Source organism: Scyliorhinus torazame, chromosome 12 (assembly GCF_047496885.1).
Source record: "Scyliorhinus torazame isolate Kashiwa2021f chromosome 12, sScyTor2.1, whole genome shotgun sequence".
NCBI lineage: Eukaryota > Metazoa > Chordata > Chondrichthyes > Carcharhiniformes > Scyliorhinidae > Scyliorhinus > Scyliorhinus torazame.
Window position 1 is genome coordinate 195,370,241 of NC_092718.1, and position 23,042 is coordinate 195,393,282.

The following is a 23,042-nucleotide window of genomic DNA, read 5'->3' on the forward strand; positions in this document are numbered from 1 at the left end:
GATAATAGGGAGGGACTTCAACACGGTGCTGGACCCAGCACTGGACCGTTCTAGGTCCAGGACGGGTAAGAGGCCGGCTGCGGCCAAGGTGCTCAGGGGGTTTATGGACCAGATGGGGGGAGTGGATCCATGGAGGTTTGCTAGGCCGCTGGCCAGGGAATTTTCCTTTTCCCACGTCCATAGAGCCTACTCCCGGATAGATTTTTTCATTTTGAGTAGGGCGCTAATCCCGAAAGTGGAGGGAACGGAATATTCGGCCATAGCCATCTCGGACCACGCCCCGCATTGGGTGGAGCTGGAGTTGGGGGAGGAGAGGGACCAGCGCCTGCTGTGGCGCTTCGATGTGGGACTGTTGGCGGATGAGGGGGTGTGTGGGCGGGTGCGGGGGTGTATTGAAAGATGCTTGGAGGCCAACGACAACGGGGAGGTGCAGGTGGGGGTAGTCTGGGAGGCGTTGAAGGCGGTGGTCAGGGGAGAGCTAATCTCCATTAGGGCCCACAGGGAGAAGAGAGAGAGGAGGAAGATGGAGAGGTTGGTGGGGGAGATGTTAAGGGTGGACAGGAGCTATGCAGAGGCCCCCGAGGAGAGGCTACTTAGGGAGCGACGGAACCTCCAGCCGGAATTCGACCTGATGACCACGTGGAAAGCAGAGGCACAGTGGAGGAAAGCGCAGGGGGTGGCGTATGAGTATGGGGAGAAAGCGAGTCGGATGCTGGCACATCAGCTTCGTAAGAGGGAGGCAGCGAGGGAGATTGGTGGAGTTAAGGATAGGGGGGGGGAATACGGTGTGGGGTGCGGTGAGAATAAACAAGGTATTTCGGCACTTCTATGGGGATCTGAGCCCCCAGCGGGGGAGAAGGGGATGCGACGATTCCTAGATCAGCTGAGGTTCCCGAGGGTGGAGGAGGAGGAGGTGGCTGGTTTGGGGGCGCCGATTGGGCTGGAGGAGCTGGTTAAAGGATTGGGGAGCATGCAGGCGGGGAAGGCCCCGGGGCCGGATGGGTTCCCGGTTGAATTCTACAGGAAATACGTGGACCTGCTGGGCCAGTTGCTAGTGAGGACTTTTAATAAGGCGAGGGAGGGGGGGACCTTGCCCCCGACAATGTCCAGGGCGCTGATTTCTTTGATCTTGAAGCGGGACAAGGATCCATTGCAATGTGGGTCGTATAGACCGATCTCGCTCCTCAATGTTGGCGCTAACTAGCTGGCAAAGGTGCTGGCTACGAGAATTGAGGACTGTGTCCCGGGGGTGATTCATGAGGACCAGACGGGATTTGTAAAGGGTAGGCAGCTAAATACAAATGTGCGGATGCTCCTCAATGTGATTATGATGCCCTCCGTGGAGGGGGAAGCGGAAGTAGTGTCAGCTATGGACGCGGAGAAGGCCTTTGATCGAGTGGAGTGGGAGTATCTTTGGGAAGTGTTGCGGAGGTTTGGGTTCGGGGAGGGGTTAATCATTTGAGTCAGGCTGCTATATAGAGCCCCAGTGGCGAGTGTGGCTACGAACCGGCGGAGGTTGGAGTACTTTCGGCTGTACCGGGGGACGAGGCAGGGGTGCCCCTTATCCCCCTTGTTGTTTGCACTGGCAATTGAGCCGCTGGCCATGGCACTGAGGGAGTCCAGGAAATGGAGGGGACTGGTCCGGGGGGAAGAGGAACACCGGGTGTCGTATGCCAAATGACCTGTTGTTGTATTTTGCGGATCCAGTGGAGGGGATGGCGGAGGTCATGCGGATCCTTAGGGAGTTTGGGGACTTTTCGGGGTATAAACTCAACGTAGGGAAGAGTGAGCTCTTTGTGGTGACTTCAGGGGACCAGGGAAGGGGGATAGACGAGCTACCGCTGAAGAGGGCGGAAAGGAGCTTTCGATACCTAGGGATCCAAGTAGCTAGGAGTTGGGGGCCCCTGCACAAGCTCAATTTGACATGGTTGGTGAAGCAGATGGAGGAGGATTTTAAAAGATGGGCTTTGTTGCCACTCTCTCTGGCGGGTAGGGTGCAGTCGGTCAAAATGACGGTCCTTCCGAGGTTTCTCTTTGTGTTCCAGTACCTTCCCATTTTGATCCCCAAGGCCTTTTTCAAACGGATAAGCAGGAGCATCATGGGATTTGAGTGGGTGAATAAGACCCCGAGGGTGAAGCGAGTGTTTCTGGAGCGTAGCAGGGACAAGGGGGGCTGGCACTGCCACATTTGTGTGGCTATTACTGGGCAGCCAATGTCGCGATGATCTGTAAGTGGGTAATGGAGGGAGAGGGGGCAGCGTGGAAGAGGCTAGAGATGGCGTCCTGTGTGTGCACGAGCCAGAGGGCGCTGGTGACGGCACCGCTGCCGCTCTCGCCGACAAGGTACACCACGAGTCCGGTGGTGGCGGCGACGCTGAAGATCTGGGGGCAGTGGAGGCGACACAGGGGCGAGGTGGGAGCCTCGGTTTGGTCCCCAATTTGGGAGAACCATTGGTTCGTCCCGGGAAGGATGGATGGGGGGTTTTGGGCAGGGATTAGAAGAATGGGGGGCCTGTTCATCGATGGGACGTTTGCGAGCCTAGGGGCGCTGGAGGAGAAATTTGGGCTACCCCCGGGAAATGCTTTCAGGTACATGCAAGTGAGGGCGTTTGTGAGGCGGCAGGTGAGGGAATTCCTGCTGCTTCCGGCACGTGGGATTCAGGACAGGGTGATTTCGGGTGTATGGGTTGGAGAAGGCAAGGTTTTGGCGATTTACCAGGAGCTGAAGGAAGAGGAGGAGGCCTCGATGGAGGAGTTACAGGGCAAGTGGGAAGAGGGGCTCGGGGAGGAAATAGATGAGGGTCTGTGGGCTGATGCCCTGAGTAGGGTTAATTCTTCCTCCTCTTGCGCCAGGCTCAGCCTAATACAGTTCAAAGTTACTCACAGAGCGCATATGACAGGGGCGAGGTTGAGTAGGTTCTTTGGGGTGGAGGACAGATGTGGGAGGTGCTCGGGGAGTCCGTCAAATCACGTCCATATTGTCGTGTTGGGTGTTCCGATACACAAACGAACCAACACGGTTGTAGATGGTACAACTCTGTTTTGTTGTTCTGTACAATAATAGCTAATAACTTCTGGCTGTGGTTCGTACTTCACCAGCTAACCTGTGGACCCAGCCCTTGCACTATCTTGGTGAGGCACTCAGCACATGGTGTATGTCTGAGTGGCGCGCTGTGAGCTCTGTGCTCTGAGCTATCTCCTGGTAGAAAAAGAGCGGGAACTGTGGTGTTCCCTGTTTTATAGTGCGTGTGCTCTCACTGCTGATTGGCTGCGATGTTGTGTGTGTGTTGGTTGGTCCAACTACCTGTCCATCAGTGTGTGTGTGTGATTGCACCATGATATGTTAATGTGGATATCATGACACATATGTTTTGGTCGTGCCCGGCGCTGGATGGGTTTTGCGAGGGCTATGTCCAAGGTGGTGAACGCCCGGGTCAAGCCGAGCTGGGGATTAGCATTATTTGGGGTATCGGACGAGCCGGGAGTGCAGGAGGCGAAAGAGGCCGGTATTCTGGCCTTTGCGTCCCTGGTAGCCCGGCGGAGGATTTTGCTACTATGGAAAGATGCAAAACCCCCTAGTGTGGAAGCTTGGATCAATGACATGGCAGGGTTCATCAAGCTGGAGAGGATAAAGTTTGCCTTGCGAGGGTCTGTGCAAGGGTTCCTCAGGTGGTGGCAACCATTCTTAGACTATCTCGCAGAGCGTTAGGAAGTGGTCAGCAGCAGCAGCCCAGGGGCAGGGGGGGGGCGGTTTCTTTTGAGGTGGCGTTTGGGTGAAGGTGTTTTTTTCCCCCTATTTGTGTTTTTAAATGTTATATGGGGGGTTATTGTATATGGGGGAAATCCAATGTATAATTTCTGCTTGTTGTGTTCTTGTTTTTTTTCTTCTTGTTGGGGGGGGGTTTGTTGAAAATTTGTTGAAAAATTTGAATAAATCTATTTAAAAAGAAAAGACTCCTGGGTGGTCGAGCACTGGGCAGGGTGGTACCCCTGCACTTTTACACCTGGGCACCTTGGCACTGCCAGCCTGGCACCTGAGCAGTGACACCCAGGTTGAACTACCAGGCTTTTAGGGGCACTACCGGGGTGCCATGCCAACAGTGCCAAGGTGCCCAGATGCCAAGCTGCCCGTGACGGGGATCGGGCCCAGGGGTGCCTTGCCCTTAAGAGGTGCGGTGTGGGGAGTGGGGCTCGAGGACCCAGGATGTACTGGGTGGGGGGGGGGGGGGAGGGTCCCGCAGACGGTGGTGGGGTGGTTGAGGGGGGCAGCATTTAAAAATGGCACCCGACCTGCGAATACTCTTCCTGCGCTAGTGTAGGAAAGGTATTCGAGGATCGGGGCGGCATTTTTAAATGTGAGCTGGACATGTCAGTACAGGAAATTACGTTTGTAGGCGTTCCCCTCCGAGGCCAGAAAAGCAGGAAAGTGCCGTTAAATACCGGTGTCTTTCTCGGCGTTGAGAAACACCCCACGAAATGCGCCCTAAACGGAACTCTGTTTCTGTCCCGTTATATCGCGCCCTTAATATCTTCTTCTCCACAATTCAAGGTTTCAATGTTCATCGTACTAAATAGTGGTAATTATTTTTTTAATTTTGCTTCAAGACAGTAGCACCGGCAACAAATTTAATTTGTACTGCCTTAGCACCCAGTACTGTCCAATAATTCCGATTCAGTCTCCATAATGCAGCTAAATGGGATGTACTACAATTGCTGTTATGGACAGTCTATAGAATTAGGAATCTAAACATTTCTCCGACTTGTGTTAAATTGACCTCATTTGTTTAGAACCTTGGGAGTGAAATTGGTCTGTGTTGAAAGTAGCGAAGCAAGAATCAGTTTTTCACCGCATCAGCTTTTATTTCTCGTTGACTTAGTAAAATACTGCCAAGCGTTTTAATTCCACAACAAGAAGAAATGGCAGTGAAACGAGGAATCGGGTCTCCAAAAGCATTTGAGCTATCATTCTGTGAGCTTCAGTGGAAAGAGATGGGGCATGGTGAAAAAGAAACTGCTGCTAATTCGGTATAAGCCAATTTCACCCCCAGGACTTCAGGGGATAGTCTGTTCAGTGCTGAAGGCAAATCCTACATCTAGAAACCCGATTTAAAAATACTTCTTAGCTGTATTTCATCGAATTTTCAAAAGCCATGATGTCCTTCAAAGTGTTCTGTCAGAAAGCACAAGCCAACATCAGTGTTTAATCACGGCTCTGTATAATTCGGGGGCGACACCAAAATCATTTTATGTCTCCTGATCCAGTCACATGGGGACCAGTAGCTGGCTCTATACAAACTACAAACAAACCTGTAGTGTTCTTTGTGTTGCTTATTTCAGGATGGTTGGTGTAGTGTTTACAAAGACCACAAAATAGCTTTATCTTAAACAAAGCTATACATTTATTAACACTATTAACTTGGATTCGACACATACTCCTAAAGAATACACAGTTGATTAATAACATCTAAACTACACTCATCTACTGCGAATTTCACTACTGGTTTAAACTATGAGCTGCACTCACTAGCTAACTCCTGCACACACTCTCCCCCAAGGCTTAGCATCGCTGCCTTCTATAGTTGTAACTGTACCTCCCTCTAGTGGTTACTCTCGACACTTCATTAACCCTTCATTAAGTGCTGACAGTTATGATAATACCACCAAACCCTCCACTTTTCAGAGGCTGAGTACTGCATACGGTGCTTCATCAATGTGAATACAAAGGGCGAGATTTTCCCAGCAATGGGCAAAGGCTCATGGCAGGTGAGAAAAGTGTTGTTTAGCCCGCCAGCGGCAATGGCGGTTTTTCCTGCTGTATTGTGCGGCACTTAGTACCAAACATTTTCATGTAGGCGCTCCATGCAGTGGCGGTGACGCTCTTCCATTTTGGGCTCTGAGAATTCATGGTCGGCGCCCCTGTCAGAGCTGGAGAAGAGGACGTGGCTGGTGGACCACCTCAGCTGCTTCCCAGATGGGCTTACAAAAGAAAGGAGAGTTGATTAGTTCATGGCCGGAGCGCGAGAAACAGCAGACATTCTTCTCATATACTGTGCATGATGTAAACTTAATCAATAGTTGTGACTGGGCATAGATAACAAGTGATTAGTTTATGCGACTTTATTGTAGTCAAAACTGGAGTATAACTGTCCGTGTAATCTTGAATCAGGGCTCTCTGGCATGCCTGCTTGGAACATCAGTAGCTTGTGCAATATCTCACAATCCAGGCCTCGTTTGTAACTCCAAGAGTCTTGGTCTAGTTTCTCGAGAGCGGGCGAGTGAAGTACACTATAGCCGAATAGCCGTATGTTTCTCCATTACAGGCATCACAGCCAATAGGGCATGGCAAGCAGCTGAGCAGGCTGCCTCCACTTCTGCTGTGGATGTTGGAGTTGGATCAGGACATAGCTGCAGGGTTGGAAAGGTTAAGAAGCTCTAATTGCACAGTGTGGGCACAGGTGCTTTTGCAACGTGATATGCAGCAGATGTAAGTCAGCATTTAAGATATCTGCAATAGATTTAGAGGCTTGGCAAGATTCTATGTGAAAGTTGGCAAACTTTTATTTTCTCCTCGCTTAGAATCCTTAAAGTGCAGAAAGAAGGCATTTGGCCCATCGAGTCTGCACCGACCCTCTGATAAAGCACCCTTCCTTGGGCCACTTCCCCACTCTATCCCCGCAACCCCACCTAACCTGCACATCCCTGGACACTAAGGGGCAATTTTAGCATTCACCTAACCTACACATCTTTGGACAGTGGGAGGAAACCGGAGCACCCGGACAAAACTCCACACAAGACAGTCACCCAAGGTTGGAATTGAACCCAGGTCCCTGGTGCTATGAGGCAGCATTGCTAACCACTGTGTCACCCTGCTTCTTGGCCTTTAAGTTCAAGAATAGAATCAAGCCTGCGAACAGGTGTAATGCCTGTTCTTATCAGCTTGAATCTAGTAGGTCTCTCTTGTGGGGACCATGAATTGGATTCAATTAGAATTGGTTTTTCAAGCCAGCAAAGAGGTGGGGCTCATCCTGTCCACTCTGCACATTGGCTTTGTAATTCAGAGAAAGGAATACAAATCTTCAAAATTATATATGTTTTCTCTTCTAAATCCACTTCTATCCATATGAAAAGAATGGAAATATTGCTACCATACAACAGTCACATATGGTGCAGTTAAATAGTGCAGCATTTTTCAATTTTACACACAGACAAAAGAATTGCTCAAAGAACGATCGTGTAAATTTTGTTCCATTCTGCCCGACTTTTAAAAAAGTCAATAAATCAACACCACCTTTGTACTTGGTGAGGTAAAGTACAGCTTTTATCTAATTTCCTGTACTGTGTGTGTTGTCGAACCATAATCGATGGGGAACTGATTTAAGATATCAACTGATTGAACTTGTGATCTGTAGTCACGGCCACATGCAGCAAGAGGTGTCTGTTTTCCTTTTTGATAAATATATTTTTCAAGCTAATCCTCATTCTTGAGTAAATTGGTATTTATCTCTCTGCTTCCAGTTTACCTTGCCACATTCCCGGGGAAGTTCTCATGGGCAAACGCGAATTATTCGGAAAAGCTATTTCAAAGCTTACTACACACAGATGATGACCGAGTGCTACCAGCTCTGGAAGCAACTGGAAGATGAAGCTAATGTTGAAATTTTCAGGTAAATAAGCCCCCTCAGACTTTCCCAGATTGGGACATCCCAGCAAGATGAAAAATAGAATTAAGTTCTGTATAAATGGATAAGAAAATGGACTTTTAAGGGCATGTTAATGGATTAGGCATTACAAGAGTTAAGTGGCCTTAATCACAGTGAAAATCAGGGGAATATCCCACAGGGAGTCACTGCTTCTGACTGCAAAATCTGGCGTAATGTGCGTATATAATATAATATATATACCATAATAATCTTTATTGCCGCAAGTAGGCTTACATTAACACTGCAATGAAGTTACTGTCAAAAGCCCCTAGTCGCCACATTCCGGCACCTGTTCGGGTACACAGAGGGAAAATTCAGAATGTCCAATTCACCTAACAGCACGTCCTTCGGGACTTGTGGGAGGAAACCGGAGCACCCGGAGGAAACCCACGCAGACACAGGGAGAACGTGCAGACTCCACACAGACTGACCCAAGCCGGGAATCGAACCTGGGATCCTGGCGATGTGAAGCAACGGTGCTAACCATTGTGCTACCGTACCGCCTCATGTTAAAGATGATAGTAATGAAAGAGCTGCAAGAGTGATACTTGTGCCCATAATATATTGTTCTGCCCATCATATATTCTACAGATTTTGGACTGGGTAGAATGTTACTGAGATGTTCAGTTAGTTTCTTTGGAGCTGCTCCTACCATATAAATGAGTTGCCGCAGTTTCCGGTTGAGGCATGCAATTCTTACTATCACGTCTGCCATTTTATTTCAGCTAAGAATGGGCTGAGCTCTCCTCTCAACCAGAGGAATGATGTGTTGGGTGTTCTGGATCACACACAGGTCACCAACACTTGAAATAGTGCAACACTATTTTATTGAATCATTAACTGTTTCAACATACTCAGACTGTGGGTTAATACGATACTAGCTTTAACTAAAGACCTTTGCCTTGTCCTAACCAGTCGATGCACTCAGCACATGGTGAATGTCTGTGTTGCAGGCTGTGAGCTCTGTGCTCCTAGCTAGCTGCTACTCGAATGAGCGGGAACTCTGATGCCCCCTGTCTTTATAGTGTGTGTGCTCTCACTGGTGATTGGCTGCGGTGTTGTGTGTGTTGATTGGTCCCACTGTGTGTCCAGCAGTGTGTGTCTGCACCATGATATACTGGTGTATATTATGCCATCCCCCCTTTTATAAAAAATGTACCTGCATGGCAATAAAAAGTGTATGGTGAATGTTCCTGACTATGTGTGTGCGAAATATTTACAGGACTATGTACATAAAAACTAAGCTATTTACATGGGAAGGTGCCTGGTGCAGAAAAATAGCGTGTCACAAGAATAACGAGATGAACACTATATACAAAACACTTGAATGATTAAACGGAAGAACAGAACAAATTAGAAAGTCCATAAGTCCACAAAGTTCACAAATTAAGTCTCTGAGGTGGGCGACAAATTCTGGTTGACCGCCTCAAGGGTGGGTCGGAAGCCGCCGGCTGAGGAGCGGGCTGGACTGCATCAGAGTGAGGAGGATGCAGAGTGACCGGAATCTCTGCATAGTCCAGGTCAGGGTCAACAGGAGGGCGTGGCAATGGTGGAGGATCACGTAGCGAGCGCGGAACGCGAAGAAGGCACGTCGATTGCGGCGCAGAATGGAGCCATCTGGTAGACTAGCCAGGAACGAGCGGGGAGCCACGTGCCGAAGAACCACAGCGGTTGCAGACCAGCCACCATTTGGAAGATGGATACGGACGTTGTCATCTGGAGCCAGAGCAGCGAGATCAGCTGCGCGGGAGTCTTGAGCCGCCTTGTGCTGTGCACGAGACAGTTGCATTCGTTGAAGGACTGGAACGTGGTCGAGGTCTGGGACATGAATGGATGGCACCGTCGTCCTCAGGGTGCGATCCATGAGCAGCTGGGCTGGCGACAGGCCAGTGGACAGTGGGGCCGAGCGATAGGCCAGCAGGGCGAGGTAGAAATCGGACCCAGCATCGGCAGCCTTGCAGAGGAGCCGTTTGACTATGTGGATGCCCTTCTCCGCTTTGCCGTTGGATTGGGGGTACAGGGGACTGGATGTCACATGCACAAAGGTGTACCTCCTGGCAAAGTTGGACCATTCCTGGCTTGCGAAGCAGGGGCCATTGTCCAACATCACAGTGAGTGGGATGCCGTGTCGAGCAAAGGTGTCCTTGCAGGCATGGATGACTGCAGACGATGTGATGTCGTGTAAACATAACACCTCCAGGTAGTTTGAAAAGTAGTCTACAATCAAGACATAGTCCCTGCCCAGCGCATGGAACAGGTCGATGCCGACCTTGGACCAAGGGGATGTGACCAACTCATGGGGCAGTAGGGTCTCACGTGGTTGGGCCGGCTGGAAGCGCTGACAAGTGGGGCAGTTGAGCACTGTGTTGGCGATGTCGTCATTGATGCCGGGCCAGTATACAGCCTCTCGGGCCCGTCGGCGGCACTTTTCCACGCCAAGATGGCCCTCGTGTAGCTGTTCCAAGACGGTCTGGCGCATGCTGTGCGGGATGACAATGCGGTCCAGCTTTAGGAGAACACCATCGACTACCGGCAGATCATCTCTGATGTTGTAGAACTGCGGACATTGGCCCTTGAGCCACCCGTCCGTTAGGTGGCGCATGAAATGCTGTAGCAAAGGGTCAGCCGCTGTCTCGCGGCGAATTTGGACGAGGCGTTCATCCGTGGCCGGTAGATTGGAGGCCACAAAGGCCACATGGGCGTCAACCTGACAGACAAATCCCGCTGGGTCACACGGAGTGTCGACTGCCCTGGAGAGAACGTAGGCAATTATTAGGTCTTTGCACGGGGTGTATACCAGCTGGAAGTCGTATCGCCGGAGTTTGAGCAGAATGCGCTGGAGGCGAGGCGTCATGTCGTTCAAGTCTTTCTGTATTATATTGACCAGCGGGCGATGGTCGGTCTCGATGGTGAATTGGGGAAGGCCGTACACATAATCATGAAACTTGACGACACCGGTCAAAAGGCTCAAGCACTCCTTTTCGATCTGCGCACAGCGCTGTTCCGTGGGGGTCATGGCGCATGACGCATATGCAACGGGGGCCCATGATGAAGCCTCATCGCGTTGCAGGAGCACTGCCCCATCGGTTTGCATCGGTCAAAATTTTTGTCTCTTTCGCTCGATCAAAAAAAGCTAAGACCGGGGGCCGTGGTGAGTTTGATTTTGAGTTCTCTCCATTCGCGCTTGTGGGCAGGAAGCCATTGGAAGTCTGTCGTCTTCCAGACAGGTTCCTGAGAGCCGCGGTATAAGATGCGAGGTTAGGAATGAACTTCCCTAGGAAGTTGACCATGCCTAGAAATCGGAGGACCGCCTTCTTGACCTCTGGCGTTTTCATGGCTGTGATAGCAGCCACCTTGTCCGCATCCGGCCGCACATCCAACTGGGAGATGTGGTCCCCTAGGAACTTGAGTTCCGCCTGACCAAAGGAGCATTTGGCTCTGTTGAGACGTAGGCCCTGCTCCCGTATGCGTTTGAACACGTGCTGGAGGCGACTGACATGCTCCTGCGGGGTGGTGGACCAAATGATTATGTCATCGACATAGACGCGAACACCTTCAATGCCTTCCATCATTTGTTCCATGATCCTGTGGAACACTTCTGATGCAGATATGATCCCAAACGACATCCTGTTGTAACAATATCTGCCAAAGGGGGTGTTAAAGGTACACAGTTTCCTGCTGGTTTTGTCGAGCTGGATTTGCCAGAAACCTTTCGAGGCGTCAAGTTTGGTGAAGAGCTTGGCGCGAGACATCTCACATTTGATCTCTTTGCGTTTGGGAATCGGATAATGCTCCCTCATGATATTGCGATTCAGATCCTTGGGATCAGTGCAAATTCTCAGCTCGCCGGAAGGCTTTTTTACACACACCATGGAACTGACCCAGTCGGTTGGTTCTGTAAATCTGGTGATCACTCCTTGGCCTTGGAGGTCCTGCAGCTGCTGCTTGAGGCGGTCCTTGAGGGGTGCTGGGACTCTGCGAGGTGCATGCACCACAGGCGTGGCGTTCTGTTTGAGTAGGATCTTGTAAGTATATGGCAGCTTGCCCATGCCTTCGAAGACGTCGCGGTGCTGGTCGATGATGGTGTCGAGTTGCGCCCTGAAGTCAGCATCCTGGAAGGCAGACGTGTCATCAGGAGCAAGAGAGTGAACTCTTTGAACGAGGTTCAGCAGCTTGCACACCTGTGCGCCAAGCAGGGAGTCCTTCGAGGAGCCCACGATCTCGAAAGGAAGGATGGCTTTCCATGACTTGTGCGTCATTTCAAGTTGGCATGAGCCGGTAGCAGGAATGATGTTGCCATTGTAGTCCAATAGCTGGCAGGCCGGTGGCAGGATGGCTGGTTTGACACAAAGGCTTTGGAAAGCCGACCACGCCATGAGATTGTCAGAGGCACCAGTGTCCAGGCGGAATTGTATTTGGGTCCGGTTGACTGTCAGGGTGGCACACCACTCATCGTCTGGATCGATGCTGTATACCGACAGCGGCTGGTGTCTTTGCTTCAGGGACAGCCTGTTTTTCGTTACGACACCGACTCGAAAAGGTGCCTTCGGGTCCTCGGTGTCACTGCTGTGCGGGAGGTCCGCATCGAACTTGGTGACCGTGGGTTGAATTGCCCGACATTCCTGCGAGGCTGGCTGAAGCGATATGAATTGGAAAGCTGAGCTGCTCGACAGAAGGCAGCATAGTGGTCAAGTCTTCCACATCGTAGGCATTGTCGCGATTTTGCGGGGCATTGCCGCTTTAAGTGGGCGGAGCCACAGTTGCCGCACGTTGTGACGTCAGCACATTCGTTGCGCCACCGCATGCGCGGTGCGGTCGTGCGTGGTGCGCGCCTGCGCATTACGTTGCTCAACGTCGCCGTCCCCTCGTTTGGTGCGTACAAGCGCGGGAGTCCGCGAAAAGCGTGCAAAATGGCCCCCTCATCCAGGCTGAGGCCCTGAAGCTGCTCGATCACTTGGACCCGTTCCGCCTTGTGGGGACCTTGCCGCGCCGTTTCAGCCGCTTGTATATGGGAATACCGACTCGTGGCGTTTTCATGTAAGACACAGGTCCTGATGGCGGTCGCTAGGGTGGGTTGCTTTACTTTGATGAGCTGCTGGCGTAGGGGGTCCGATTGAACTCCGAAAACGATCTGGTCACGTATCATGGAGTCGGAGGTGGGCCCGTAGCTGCAAGATTGCGCAAGGATGCGGAGGTGCGTTAAAAAGGATTGGAAAGGTTCATCCTTACCCTGCAAACGCTGCTGGAACACGTAGCGGTCAAAACTTTCATTCACCTCCACGCTGCAGTGAGTGTCAAACTTGAGGAGGACCGTCTTAAACTTCGTCTTGTCTTCGTCATCTGCAACGGGGAGAGAGTTGAAAATGTGGATGGCATGGTCCCCGGCCATGGAGCGAAGAAGAGCAATCTTTCTGGTGTCCGAGGCGCCCTCCCTGTCCGTGGCTTAGAGGAAGAGCTGGAAGCGCTGTTTGAAAATCTTCCAGTTGGCCCCGAGGTTGCCGGCGATGTGGAGCAGCGGCGGCGGGCTGATGTTGTCCATGTTGCAGGATGACGAAATGTTGGCGGAAGGCAGATCACTTGCAGGTAGGTCTAAGAAGTGCTGATATCCCACTACACCTGGTATCATGATGTGTTGGGTGTTCTGGATCACATACAGGTCACCAACACTTGAAATAGTGCAACACTATTTTATTGAATCATTAACTGTTTAAACATACTCAGACTGTGGGTTAATACGATACTAGCTTTAACTAAAGACCTTTGCCTTGTCCTAACCAGTCGATGCACTCAGCACATGGTGAATGTCTGTGTTGCAGGCTGTGAGCTCTGTGCTCCTAGCTAGCTGCTACTCGAATGAGCGGGAACTCTGATGCCCCCTGTCTTTATAGTGTGTGTGCTCTCACTGGTGATTGGCTGTGGTGTTGTGTGTGTTGATTGGTCCCACTGTGTGTCCATCAGTGTGTGTCTGCACCATGATATACTGGTGTATATTGTGACAATGAACATTCAAATTTCCAATTGGGTAGCACGGTAGCACAAGTGATTAGCACTGTGGCTTCACAGTGCCAGGGTCCGAGGTTCGATTCCCTGCTGGGTCACTTTCTGTGCAGAGTCTGCACGTTCTCCCCGTGTCTGCGTGGGTTTATTCCGAGTGCTCCAGTTTCCTTCCACAGTCCAAAGACGTGCAGGTTAGGTGGATTGGCCATGATAAATTGCCCTTAGTGACCAAAAAAGGTTAGGAGGGGTTATTGGGTTATGGGGATAGGGTGGAAGTGAGGGTATAAGTGGGTCGGTGCAGGCCCGATGGGTCGAATAGCCTCCTTCTGCACTGTATGTTCTATTGGTTACCTTTTCTTCCTGGAAATTAAGGAAGTTCCTGACCAAATGGCCATTCACTTTCCTTCTGCTCCACGTACTTTCCCGTTCTTCCTGACCCCTTCATCTGGTAACAGGTAATGCTCATCCCTCCCGTTCTCCCCCCCCCCCCCCCCCCCTTGCAATTCTGCCCTTACCCTTTCCATTCTCATCTACCTCCCAAACATCCCTCTTGCAACTAATCCGATCTGGTTCTGTCAACATTCATTTCCCTTGCTCCTATCTACCAGAAGCTAATGGCTAATGCACTAGTCAGATTCCACTCCTCTTTGTATACTGAAGGCAAGAACTCCTATTCTCCTTGACTGAGAGTTCAAACCTACAATATATAGAGGTGACAATCTGGGACCTGATGGTGTTGAGAGTAACATGAAGAGAAGGAGCCTGCACACTAATCACTTAACTCTGGAGAGAAAGCAGGCAAAATGGGTTCATGCTGTGCTGACTTGTATCAAAAAGCTCTGAGGTTTTGCACTGGTGTCTCTGATTATCCAGTTACTTAATGTATCCAGCAGCAGGCATCTAGTATTGGACATTATACTACGATTCATTTTGTTTGCTTCTGCCTGTGATAAACTAGAAAGAAAATGGCCGCTGAAGAAATGAAACCGAGACACAACAATGATATGAATTTAGACACTTGGCAGGTGTCCAGCTTGAGTGTTTCCAGCATTTCCTATTTGTGTTTGAGATTTTCTTCATTCGCAGCATTTGGCTTTTAGTCCCATGAAGTGACAGGTTGTTCTTCAATTTTATTTGACCTCCGCTCCGCATAGGCAACATTTGCTGTGCTATAGAACTGCAGTGCATCAACGGTACCATAAACAGGAGCGGGCTGGGAATTTGCACAACTTTTTCCAAGATTTTGCAAACTGTCTCTATACCAAGTATTCTTAGAAATGGGCAAATCATCAGACCTGGAGAGAATCTGTCGCTGACTAGATTGTTCCACAGGCAAATGGCAGATTTCTGCGGCGAGATTCTCCGACTACCCGCCGGGTCGGAGAATCGCCGGGGGCTGGCGTGAATCCCGCCCCCGCCGGTTGCCGAATCCTCCGGCACCGGAGATTCGGCGTGGGTGGGAATCGCGTCGGTTGGCGGGCCTCCCCCCCCCCCCCCCCTGCGATTCTCTGGCCCGGATGGGCCGAAGTCCCGCTGCTAGAATGCCTGTTCCGCCGGAGTGGATTAAACCACCTCTGTTACCGGCGGGACAAGGTGGCGCGGGTGGGCTCCGGGGTCCTGGGGGGGGGCGCGGGGCGATCTGGCCCCGGGGGGTGCCCCCACGGTGGCCTGGCCCGCGATCGGGGCCCACCGATCCACAGGCGGGCCTGTGCCGTGGGGGCACTCTTTTCCTTCTGCCTTCGCCACGGTTTCCACCATGGCGGAGGCGGAAGAGACTCCCTCCATGTTTGGACAACATGGCCACCTCCTCCACATGTGAAAGATAAGAGATGACACAAAGTATAACTGTGGCCATGAGTGCCAGGTCAAGAAATGCATCACATCGACCTATCCATTAAAGTCTGTTGCGCGAGGCACCTCATTTCTCCTCTTGGCATCTCAGGCAGTCATTAAATGATTTGTCAATCTGGATATCTCATTATTAGTACATTGTAAGTGGTATGGTAAATTCCAACAGGGTTGATAAAATTTTCCACTGAATGGATGGGGCTCCTGCCTGGGATAAACTAGAAAGAAAAGGGCCACTGAAGAAAAGAAACCGAGACACAACAATTATATGAATTTTGACACTTGGCAAGTGGCCGGCTTGAGTGTTTCCAGCATTTCCTATTTGTGTTTGAGATTTCCTAAATTCGCAGCATTGGGCTTTTGGTCCCATGAAGTGACAGGTTGCTCTTCAATTTGATTTGAACTCCGCTCACAGAGTAATTTCATGGGGTAGGTGTGGGGGAGAGGTGACGTGAAGGAAATTTGGCATTATTATTCTCTCGTTGCAACAATGCACAGCTGGAGATCACTGCTGTGTAAAAGTCTGGGGTTTAGATTGCCAGACCCACTTGATAGCAGAATTGCTTTTTCCAACATCAAGTTTTGTTAAAATGAGCCTTCTGCTTCAATCATTTTGCAGTGCTTATTCTTGGCAAAGAGATCCTTTGATAGGGAGGTATGGTCCTGTGATTTGTTTTCAGTCAACAGTGCATTTGGCACAAGCATCTCCTTTCTCTCATGTGGTTTTAAGCAGCAACCTGATCCCTGATGACTTTCTGAGCAATTTTAAAGTTAGTACCGTTTCCCCTGAGAAATGCAGATCCAGATGAATTTGGAGTAGATTCCAATGAATCCAGTTCAGTCATGTACAACTGTTGAATGGGTTTTCAAGTTATCCCCAGAATTCTATTTGTACACCTTCTATTTGCCTCTTTCTTTCTTTCTTTTGCACCACATTATACATTGCATTAATTTAAATAATCGCTGAGTGAATACTTCTGCAAAATAGGCGTTGAAACAATCAAATTATCTTCAGCCCATACCAATTTGAGTTAAGTAATGAGTATTAGCCTACCCTGCCCATTTTTCTTGACCGAGTTAACTGATTAATGTGCAGACTCCTTCTCTTCATGTTACTCTCCACACCGTCGGGCCCAGATTGTCACCTCTATATACTGTAGGTTTGAACTCTCAGGCGAGGACAATAGGAGATCTTGTCTTCAGTACACAAAGGCAGGAATTGAGAAGAGCTGGAATAGGAGTGGAGTCTGACCAGTGCTTTCGCCATCAGCTTCTGGTAGGTGTGAGAAAGGGAAATGAATTTTGAGAGAACCAGATAGGATCGGTCGCAAGAGGAAAGGTTGGGAGATAAATGAGAATGGAAAGGATGAGAAATAAAGTGGAAGCGTAGATTACAAAGGGGGGTAGGGGGGACAGAGTGGGCGTTGCACATTAAATTCAGTTCAAGTGATTTTTTTTTTCTTTTAAAGTAGGTTACTTTGAGCTGCAAATAGAAAATTCACTCACTTTCTGCTTGATGTGTTACTTAAATCATTTATTCTTCAAACTGTAAAGTAGTAACCGTTCACATTCTAATAAATACTCAGTTGAAAACATTAATGTACCAGATGTGAAATGTGATCAGAATGCATTTATATTTCAGAAGCTAACAGTCATGGTTAATATTTAACCGGGTGAAGACTATTATTGAATGCTCACTTCAGCAATTCCTCAATGTACTTTGCAAACTTGTTTACTGAGTTTGCCAAAAGGTAGACTTTGAATTTAGAAAATAGACTTGCAGAAGGAGAGAGGTCATAGCGCATGTCTTACAATTCAACTTACAGACGCATTCCCCAGGGCTGCCTCACGTATAGATTTGTAGTGGACAGCTATACCATCCCACGTCAATAGGTAGACTCTCATTGCTGCTAGAGAAAGGCATCTTGTAAAAACTGCTGGTATTGCAAGGAACCTTCAGAATAAACCCCATGTCCTCTAATTATGTGACTGCACCACTGGTATTGTTCAATTCCCCTGGTTAATTATGCTTGCCTGCGATTTCACTGTTCAGTACTAATCCTCAGTCATTGCGTTTGCAGGTTTTTATATGGTTTGCAGTAAGCTGGTTTATTCAGTGCACATCACAGGAAAGTAAGAACTTTAAATTCCGATTTACTTTGAATTTTCTTCATTGAACTCCCAAGCTCAGTTTCAGACTCCCAAATAAAGGGGACGTACAGCCAAGACTACAAGGACTAGCTGCCTTTTCTCAATGAATGTAACACCAATGTTCCTCCCTAACCCGGATACCACCCCATCCAGCTTTGTCAAGCTATATTAATCTAGTTTGAAACAAATGTTTCCCATTCAAACGTATTTTCTGCTCGTAAGGGGTTTAAAAATATTAGTTCCACAATAATCTGGAAGACTCAGCAAGTGTATCAGTGTACCACTTAGTGTAAAATTGAGCCAGAAAAACATATATCAGCTGGTCCGAACCCTCCCTATTTTTAGTCACCTGAAGGTGGGCATGGGAAGGCCACCCCCTCCTGCGACGAGGGGTCTAATTTAAAAGTACACACTATTTTAACCACTGGGACTGACCTAGCTAAGGAAAGTTATGGTTACACTATTTAAACGTTTATTTTTCTTCATCAGAAAGAGCAAGAGTTCTCCTTCTGGCTCCACAACTACCATGAGCCATCCCTGACCCAGGCTTCATGTCACATGCTTCTTTTCAAAGCCAACAATAGAATCATAGAATTTACAGTGCAGAAGGAGGCCATTTGGCCCATCGAGTCTGCACCGGCTCTTGGAAAGAGCACCCTACCCAAGGTCAACACCTTCACCCTATCCCCATAACCCAGTACCCCACCCAACACTAAGGACAATTTTGGACACTAAGGGCAATTTATCATGGCCAATCCACCTAACCTGCACATCTTTGGACTGTGGGAGGAAACCGGAGCACCCGGAGGAAACCCACGCACACACGGGGAAAACGTGCAGACTCCGCACAGACAGTGACCCAAGCCAGAATCGAACCTGGGACAACAGTTACATAGTTTAAAAAGGTGTTTAATTGAAATTAGTGGGGCATTGGAAAACATAGTAATATAAATAAGGATTATTTGCTCGACTTATATGTCAAGGCTCATACTGATAATTGTTCGAGATTACATCGTGGACTTGTGTTGTAGATTCCCAGAGAAGGTCATTGCCATTGGGGTCAGTTGGCACTTTTGAAAGATAACTGTATTGATATCTGTTGAGCTGGAAGGCTGAGGATTGCAAAAGACATTATTTGCATTAATTGGTAGGGGTCGGGAAAGGAACATAGTGTTCATTAAAGTAAAGGTTCAGTAGGTGGTATGGGCCACGTGTTTTGACAGAATAATCAGACATTGAGTGCATTTTAACTTTATCAGTGATAGATGTAAAACCATGGTTAGCAGATCTGTTGTCTCTTGCACAGCCCAACCACTGCTTAAGTGAAGTGAATTGGGAAGGAACACTGAGGAATATGGTTATAGATTTCAAGAGGATGTAGACAGGCTGGTGGAATGGGTGGGCAACATGTCAGGTGAGATGCAATGCAGAGAAGCGAGGAGTGATATATCTTGCTGGTAAGAATGGGAGTACGTGCTGAATGGTACAATTTCAATGGGGATGTCAGAGGAGAGAGACTGAGTGCTTTGTGCATGAATCTTTAGGGTACATGTATCAAAGCAGTTAATAAAACATGGGATGCTGCGCTTTATAAATAGAGCCTTAAGAGTACGAAAACTAAGCAGCTATATTAAATGCATATAAAACATTAATTCATCCCCAGTATTGTGCTCAATTCTGAACAGCAGATTTTAGGGCGAACATAAAATGCTGGAACTACGCTCACCACCACCTTCTTAAGGGCGACTAGGGATTAACAATAAATACTGGGCCTAACCAGTGACGTCCACATCCCATAAATGAATTTACAAAAAAACAAGTTCACAATTACTACTAAACAGTTTTACTGGCCGTGGAAAAGTAATTTTATATTTGTGAACTGTCAAATTTCTCCATTATGAAAAGATACATATTTTTTAAGATGTTTTTTCTAATGCTAGTTCAGAGTCCATCTTAATCCCATTTCACATCCCAATCATTTATGTCACTGTGTAAAATTTTTAATTAAAAAGTGAAAAATTCAGGGTTTTAGGATGGGAATAGAGGGATACAGACCCCGGAAGTGCAGAAGATTTTAGTTTAGACGGGCAGCATGGTCGGCACAGGATGGGAGGGCCGAAGGGCCTGTTCCTGTGCTGTACTTTTTTTTGTTCTTTGTTCTTTTACTTTCTGGCTTACTGTCTGTGAGAAAACCCCAGTGTGATTGGCGACTTCCCCTACTTGATTACCTCACTATTGTTGGATGTCAGAGGTCCCCTATAGCCACTGTAAAATGAAGGGAAAAAGATGAAATTCCTGTCAAAATGATTGCTAAATCTCTGTGGGCAACTTTCTTTGAGGTTAGCACCAAGTTCTGCAGGACCACGGAAAGAAGAAAGAACACTGCAGCACAGGAACAGGCCCTTCAGCCCTCCAAGCTTATACCGGTCATGATACCAATCTTGGTCAAAACCCTCAGCTCTACCTTGTGCCATATCCCTCTATACCCATCCTATCCATGTATTTGTCAAGATGCCTTTTGAACGCCATTAATGGACACTTAAATATATGTGTGGGCTGGGGGGGAGGGGGGGCTGTTATTTATTGAGCAGTAAGATACAATCATATAGAATCATAGAATTTACAGTGCAGAAGCAGGCCATTCGGCCCATCGAGCCAAATGAGATGTATGGTTTGATGGTGATGGTGGAAACATGAGCAGTTTTTCATGGGGGGGGGGGGGTGAGAAGGAGTGGGGTGCATAGAATTTTATTTTGTTCCATAACTGTCTCATTAGTAACAGTTTGTAAATGTAATTAATGAAGCATACCTTTGTGAAGTAAACTACTCTTTAGCCCTAATCTGATTTGTGGAAAACAACAATGTTTTAAAGTGATTTGCTTTCTGCATTGTTGCAATGTACATTTTGATGAATTTGTTGTAGCAATCTCAAATGTTTTGCTTTGCAGTTCATTATAATGTAAATTCAAAATGCCAAACCAATTCCTACTTAGCCTGCTTTAGGCCACAATCTATCATGTTATACTTTCCATTTCTATATTGCAGTGTGTCAGTAAGCCTGAGAGACAATTTCAATAATCTTCATGCTGAGCTTCGATTTAAATTCCCTGACTAGCCTTTCTATCACCGCTGGTCATTCCACACAGCATTTACAATTTTTGTTGTTGTTGTTGACACCTTTGTACTATTCCTTGTTGATCCAACCTCTCAAAGAATATTTCACCAAAGTCAACAATTAATTTTACTGAATAGCTGGCTGGATTATATAATATATTGGGCAGGATTCTCCAATGGGAAACTATGTTCTCCCGCCAGAGTAAATCACACTCAATTTGTGCTCAAGCTGGGAGCGCAAATCAGGAAATTAGTCCCAATACTTTGCCGGGCCAATTTATGCATGGCGAGGAGTGTGAGGGGTTCCATAGGGAATCACGCTATCGGGCTGCCATTTTGAGTGGGCGGCACGGGAGGCGAGTTCCGGTGGCTGAGCACCACTCCCCCCGCAATGCAATTCAGTGCCCCCCACCACAGTACAGGGATAACCCAACCCTCCCAATTAGAGAAACCTCGTAACTAGAGAGACTCACAACAGAGACCTACTAATTAGAGAGACGCGCACCAGAGACCCCCCCCATACACCCCCCCATACCCCCCCCCCCCCCCCACCCACCCAACCCCCCCCCCCCCAACCCCACCCCACCCAACCCCCCCCCCCCCCCCCCCCCCCCCCCCCCGTTAGTCTCACAGCTGGGTTTTTCAAAGCCTCTTGATGGTGAAGGCAGATGAATTAAACAATGCAGAGAGCTGGGTATGTGTAGCAGCTGTCAATCACAGACTAGGGAAAGCAGTTTCACAGAGAGATGAATTAAAGGCTTGCATATCTGGTTTACTCTTTCCAGGAATTGACAAGTGGTGCTTTCTGGGCGGCACAGTAGCACAGTGGTTAGCACTTCATATTGCCAGGGTCCCAGGTACAATTCCTGCCTTGGGTCACTGTCTGTGGAGTCTGCACGTTCTCCCCGTGTCTGCGTGGGTTTGCTCCGGGTATTCCGGTTTCTCCCACAAAACCCGAAAGACATGCTTGTTAGATGTTTTGGGCATTCTGAATTCTCTCTCAGTGTACCTGAACAGGTGCCAGAATGTGACAACGAGGGGATTTTCACAGTAACTTCATTGCAGTGTTAATGTAAGCCTACTTGTGACAATAAAGATTATTATTATTATTCCTCTGCCTGAGCTAGAAGGTGTATGGCACAGGTGAGTTTTAAAGCAGTGAATGTTTCCACTGTCTCTGTCTAAACTGCTCTCTAGCTTCAAGGCAATGGTCTCTCTTCCCGGGGGAGGGGGGGGGGCTGCTTCCAGACAGGGGTCTTTCTTCTGGGGCCCTGCCAGACAGCGGTTTCTCCTCTGGGTCCCTTCCAGGCAGGGGTCTCTCTTATGGGGGTCTCTGGTGCAAGTCTCTCTAATTGGGGGGTCTATGGTGGGGAGGGGGCAGTAGGGCAGTATGGTGGGGTGGTCGGGTCTTGCATTGTGGGAGGAGGGTGGCCTTTCGATGGAGGGCCCACTGCGAGGTCTACCATGTCAGCTTCACGTTTGGCAAGATTTGCACCAATTGTTGCCCATGTGATTCCTGGCCCAGAGGACCGAATAATCACGTGGGCCCGGTTGACCCATTTGCATCCTCCTCCTAGCGCGAGGCACGAACCTTGAGCCCGACATCAGAGGGGGAGCTTTGGAACAGGATCGGTGCCGGGGGCTGATCCCCTTTTCTGCCCGAGGCGGGATTCTCCAGCACGGGTAGCAGGGTTCCCGATGTGGTGGAGAATCCAGTCCATTAAATCTTATTGCCTTCCTTTTCTGCAGTGTCCTCTCTGCTGTGGCAGAATTTGCTGCTGTGCTGACCAAATGTGCATAGGCACTGTCACTGTAACTCCTTGAAAGAGTAGCAAAACGTTCCATTTACATTTTCCTTCCCTCTGTGTGCAAACGATCATACCATAAGCCATACATCCAAGAACCAGAAAGAACACTTATCCAGTGAGGAATGTTGTGGTTGAACAAGGCCAAAATTCAAGGCAGTTCTGCCTGGAAGATTGAATTGCGCTTTCCCAGAAAGGGTGCTAACCCACAGTTGTTCGCCAGGCAGCCTGGACATATCTGAATGCGTGAGGCGAAACAGAACAGGAAGCAAATGAAACATACAAATCACATGCACCCCTGATGACTCAGCTAGGTGAGTGGCTGAAACCCCAAATCAGAAAATCCGGACGTTCAATCCCTAATCTGTGCTTTTAGCCAATCTCACTCAGGGCATTGAAAGTTTACCTCTGGATTAGAATAGGAAGA

The 23,042-nt window shown here is 48.7% G+C and overlaps 1 protein-coding gene across 1 annotated transcript in view; it reads left to right on the top strand.

Moving 5' to 3' along the window:
* The window catches only part of pipox (pipecolic acid oxidase), a 100,133-nt gene that overhangs the window by 20,242 nt on the left and 56,849 nt on the right, over positions 1-23,042 (top strand). Inside the window, 1 exon segment of the mRNA XM_072469585.1 lies at positions 7,516-7,664. Within this exon segment, the coding sequence (XP_072325686.1) occupies positions 7,516-7,664 (149 nt within the window).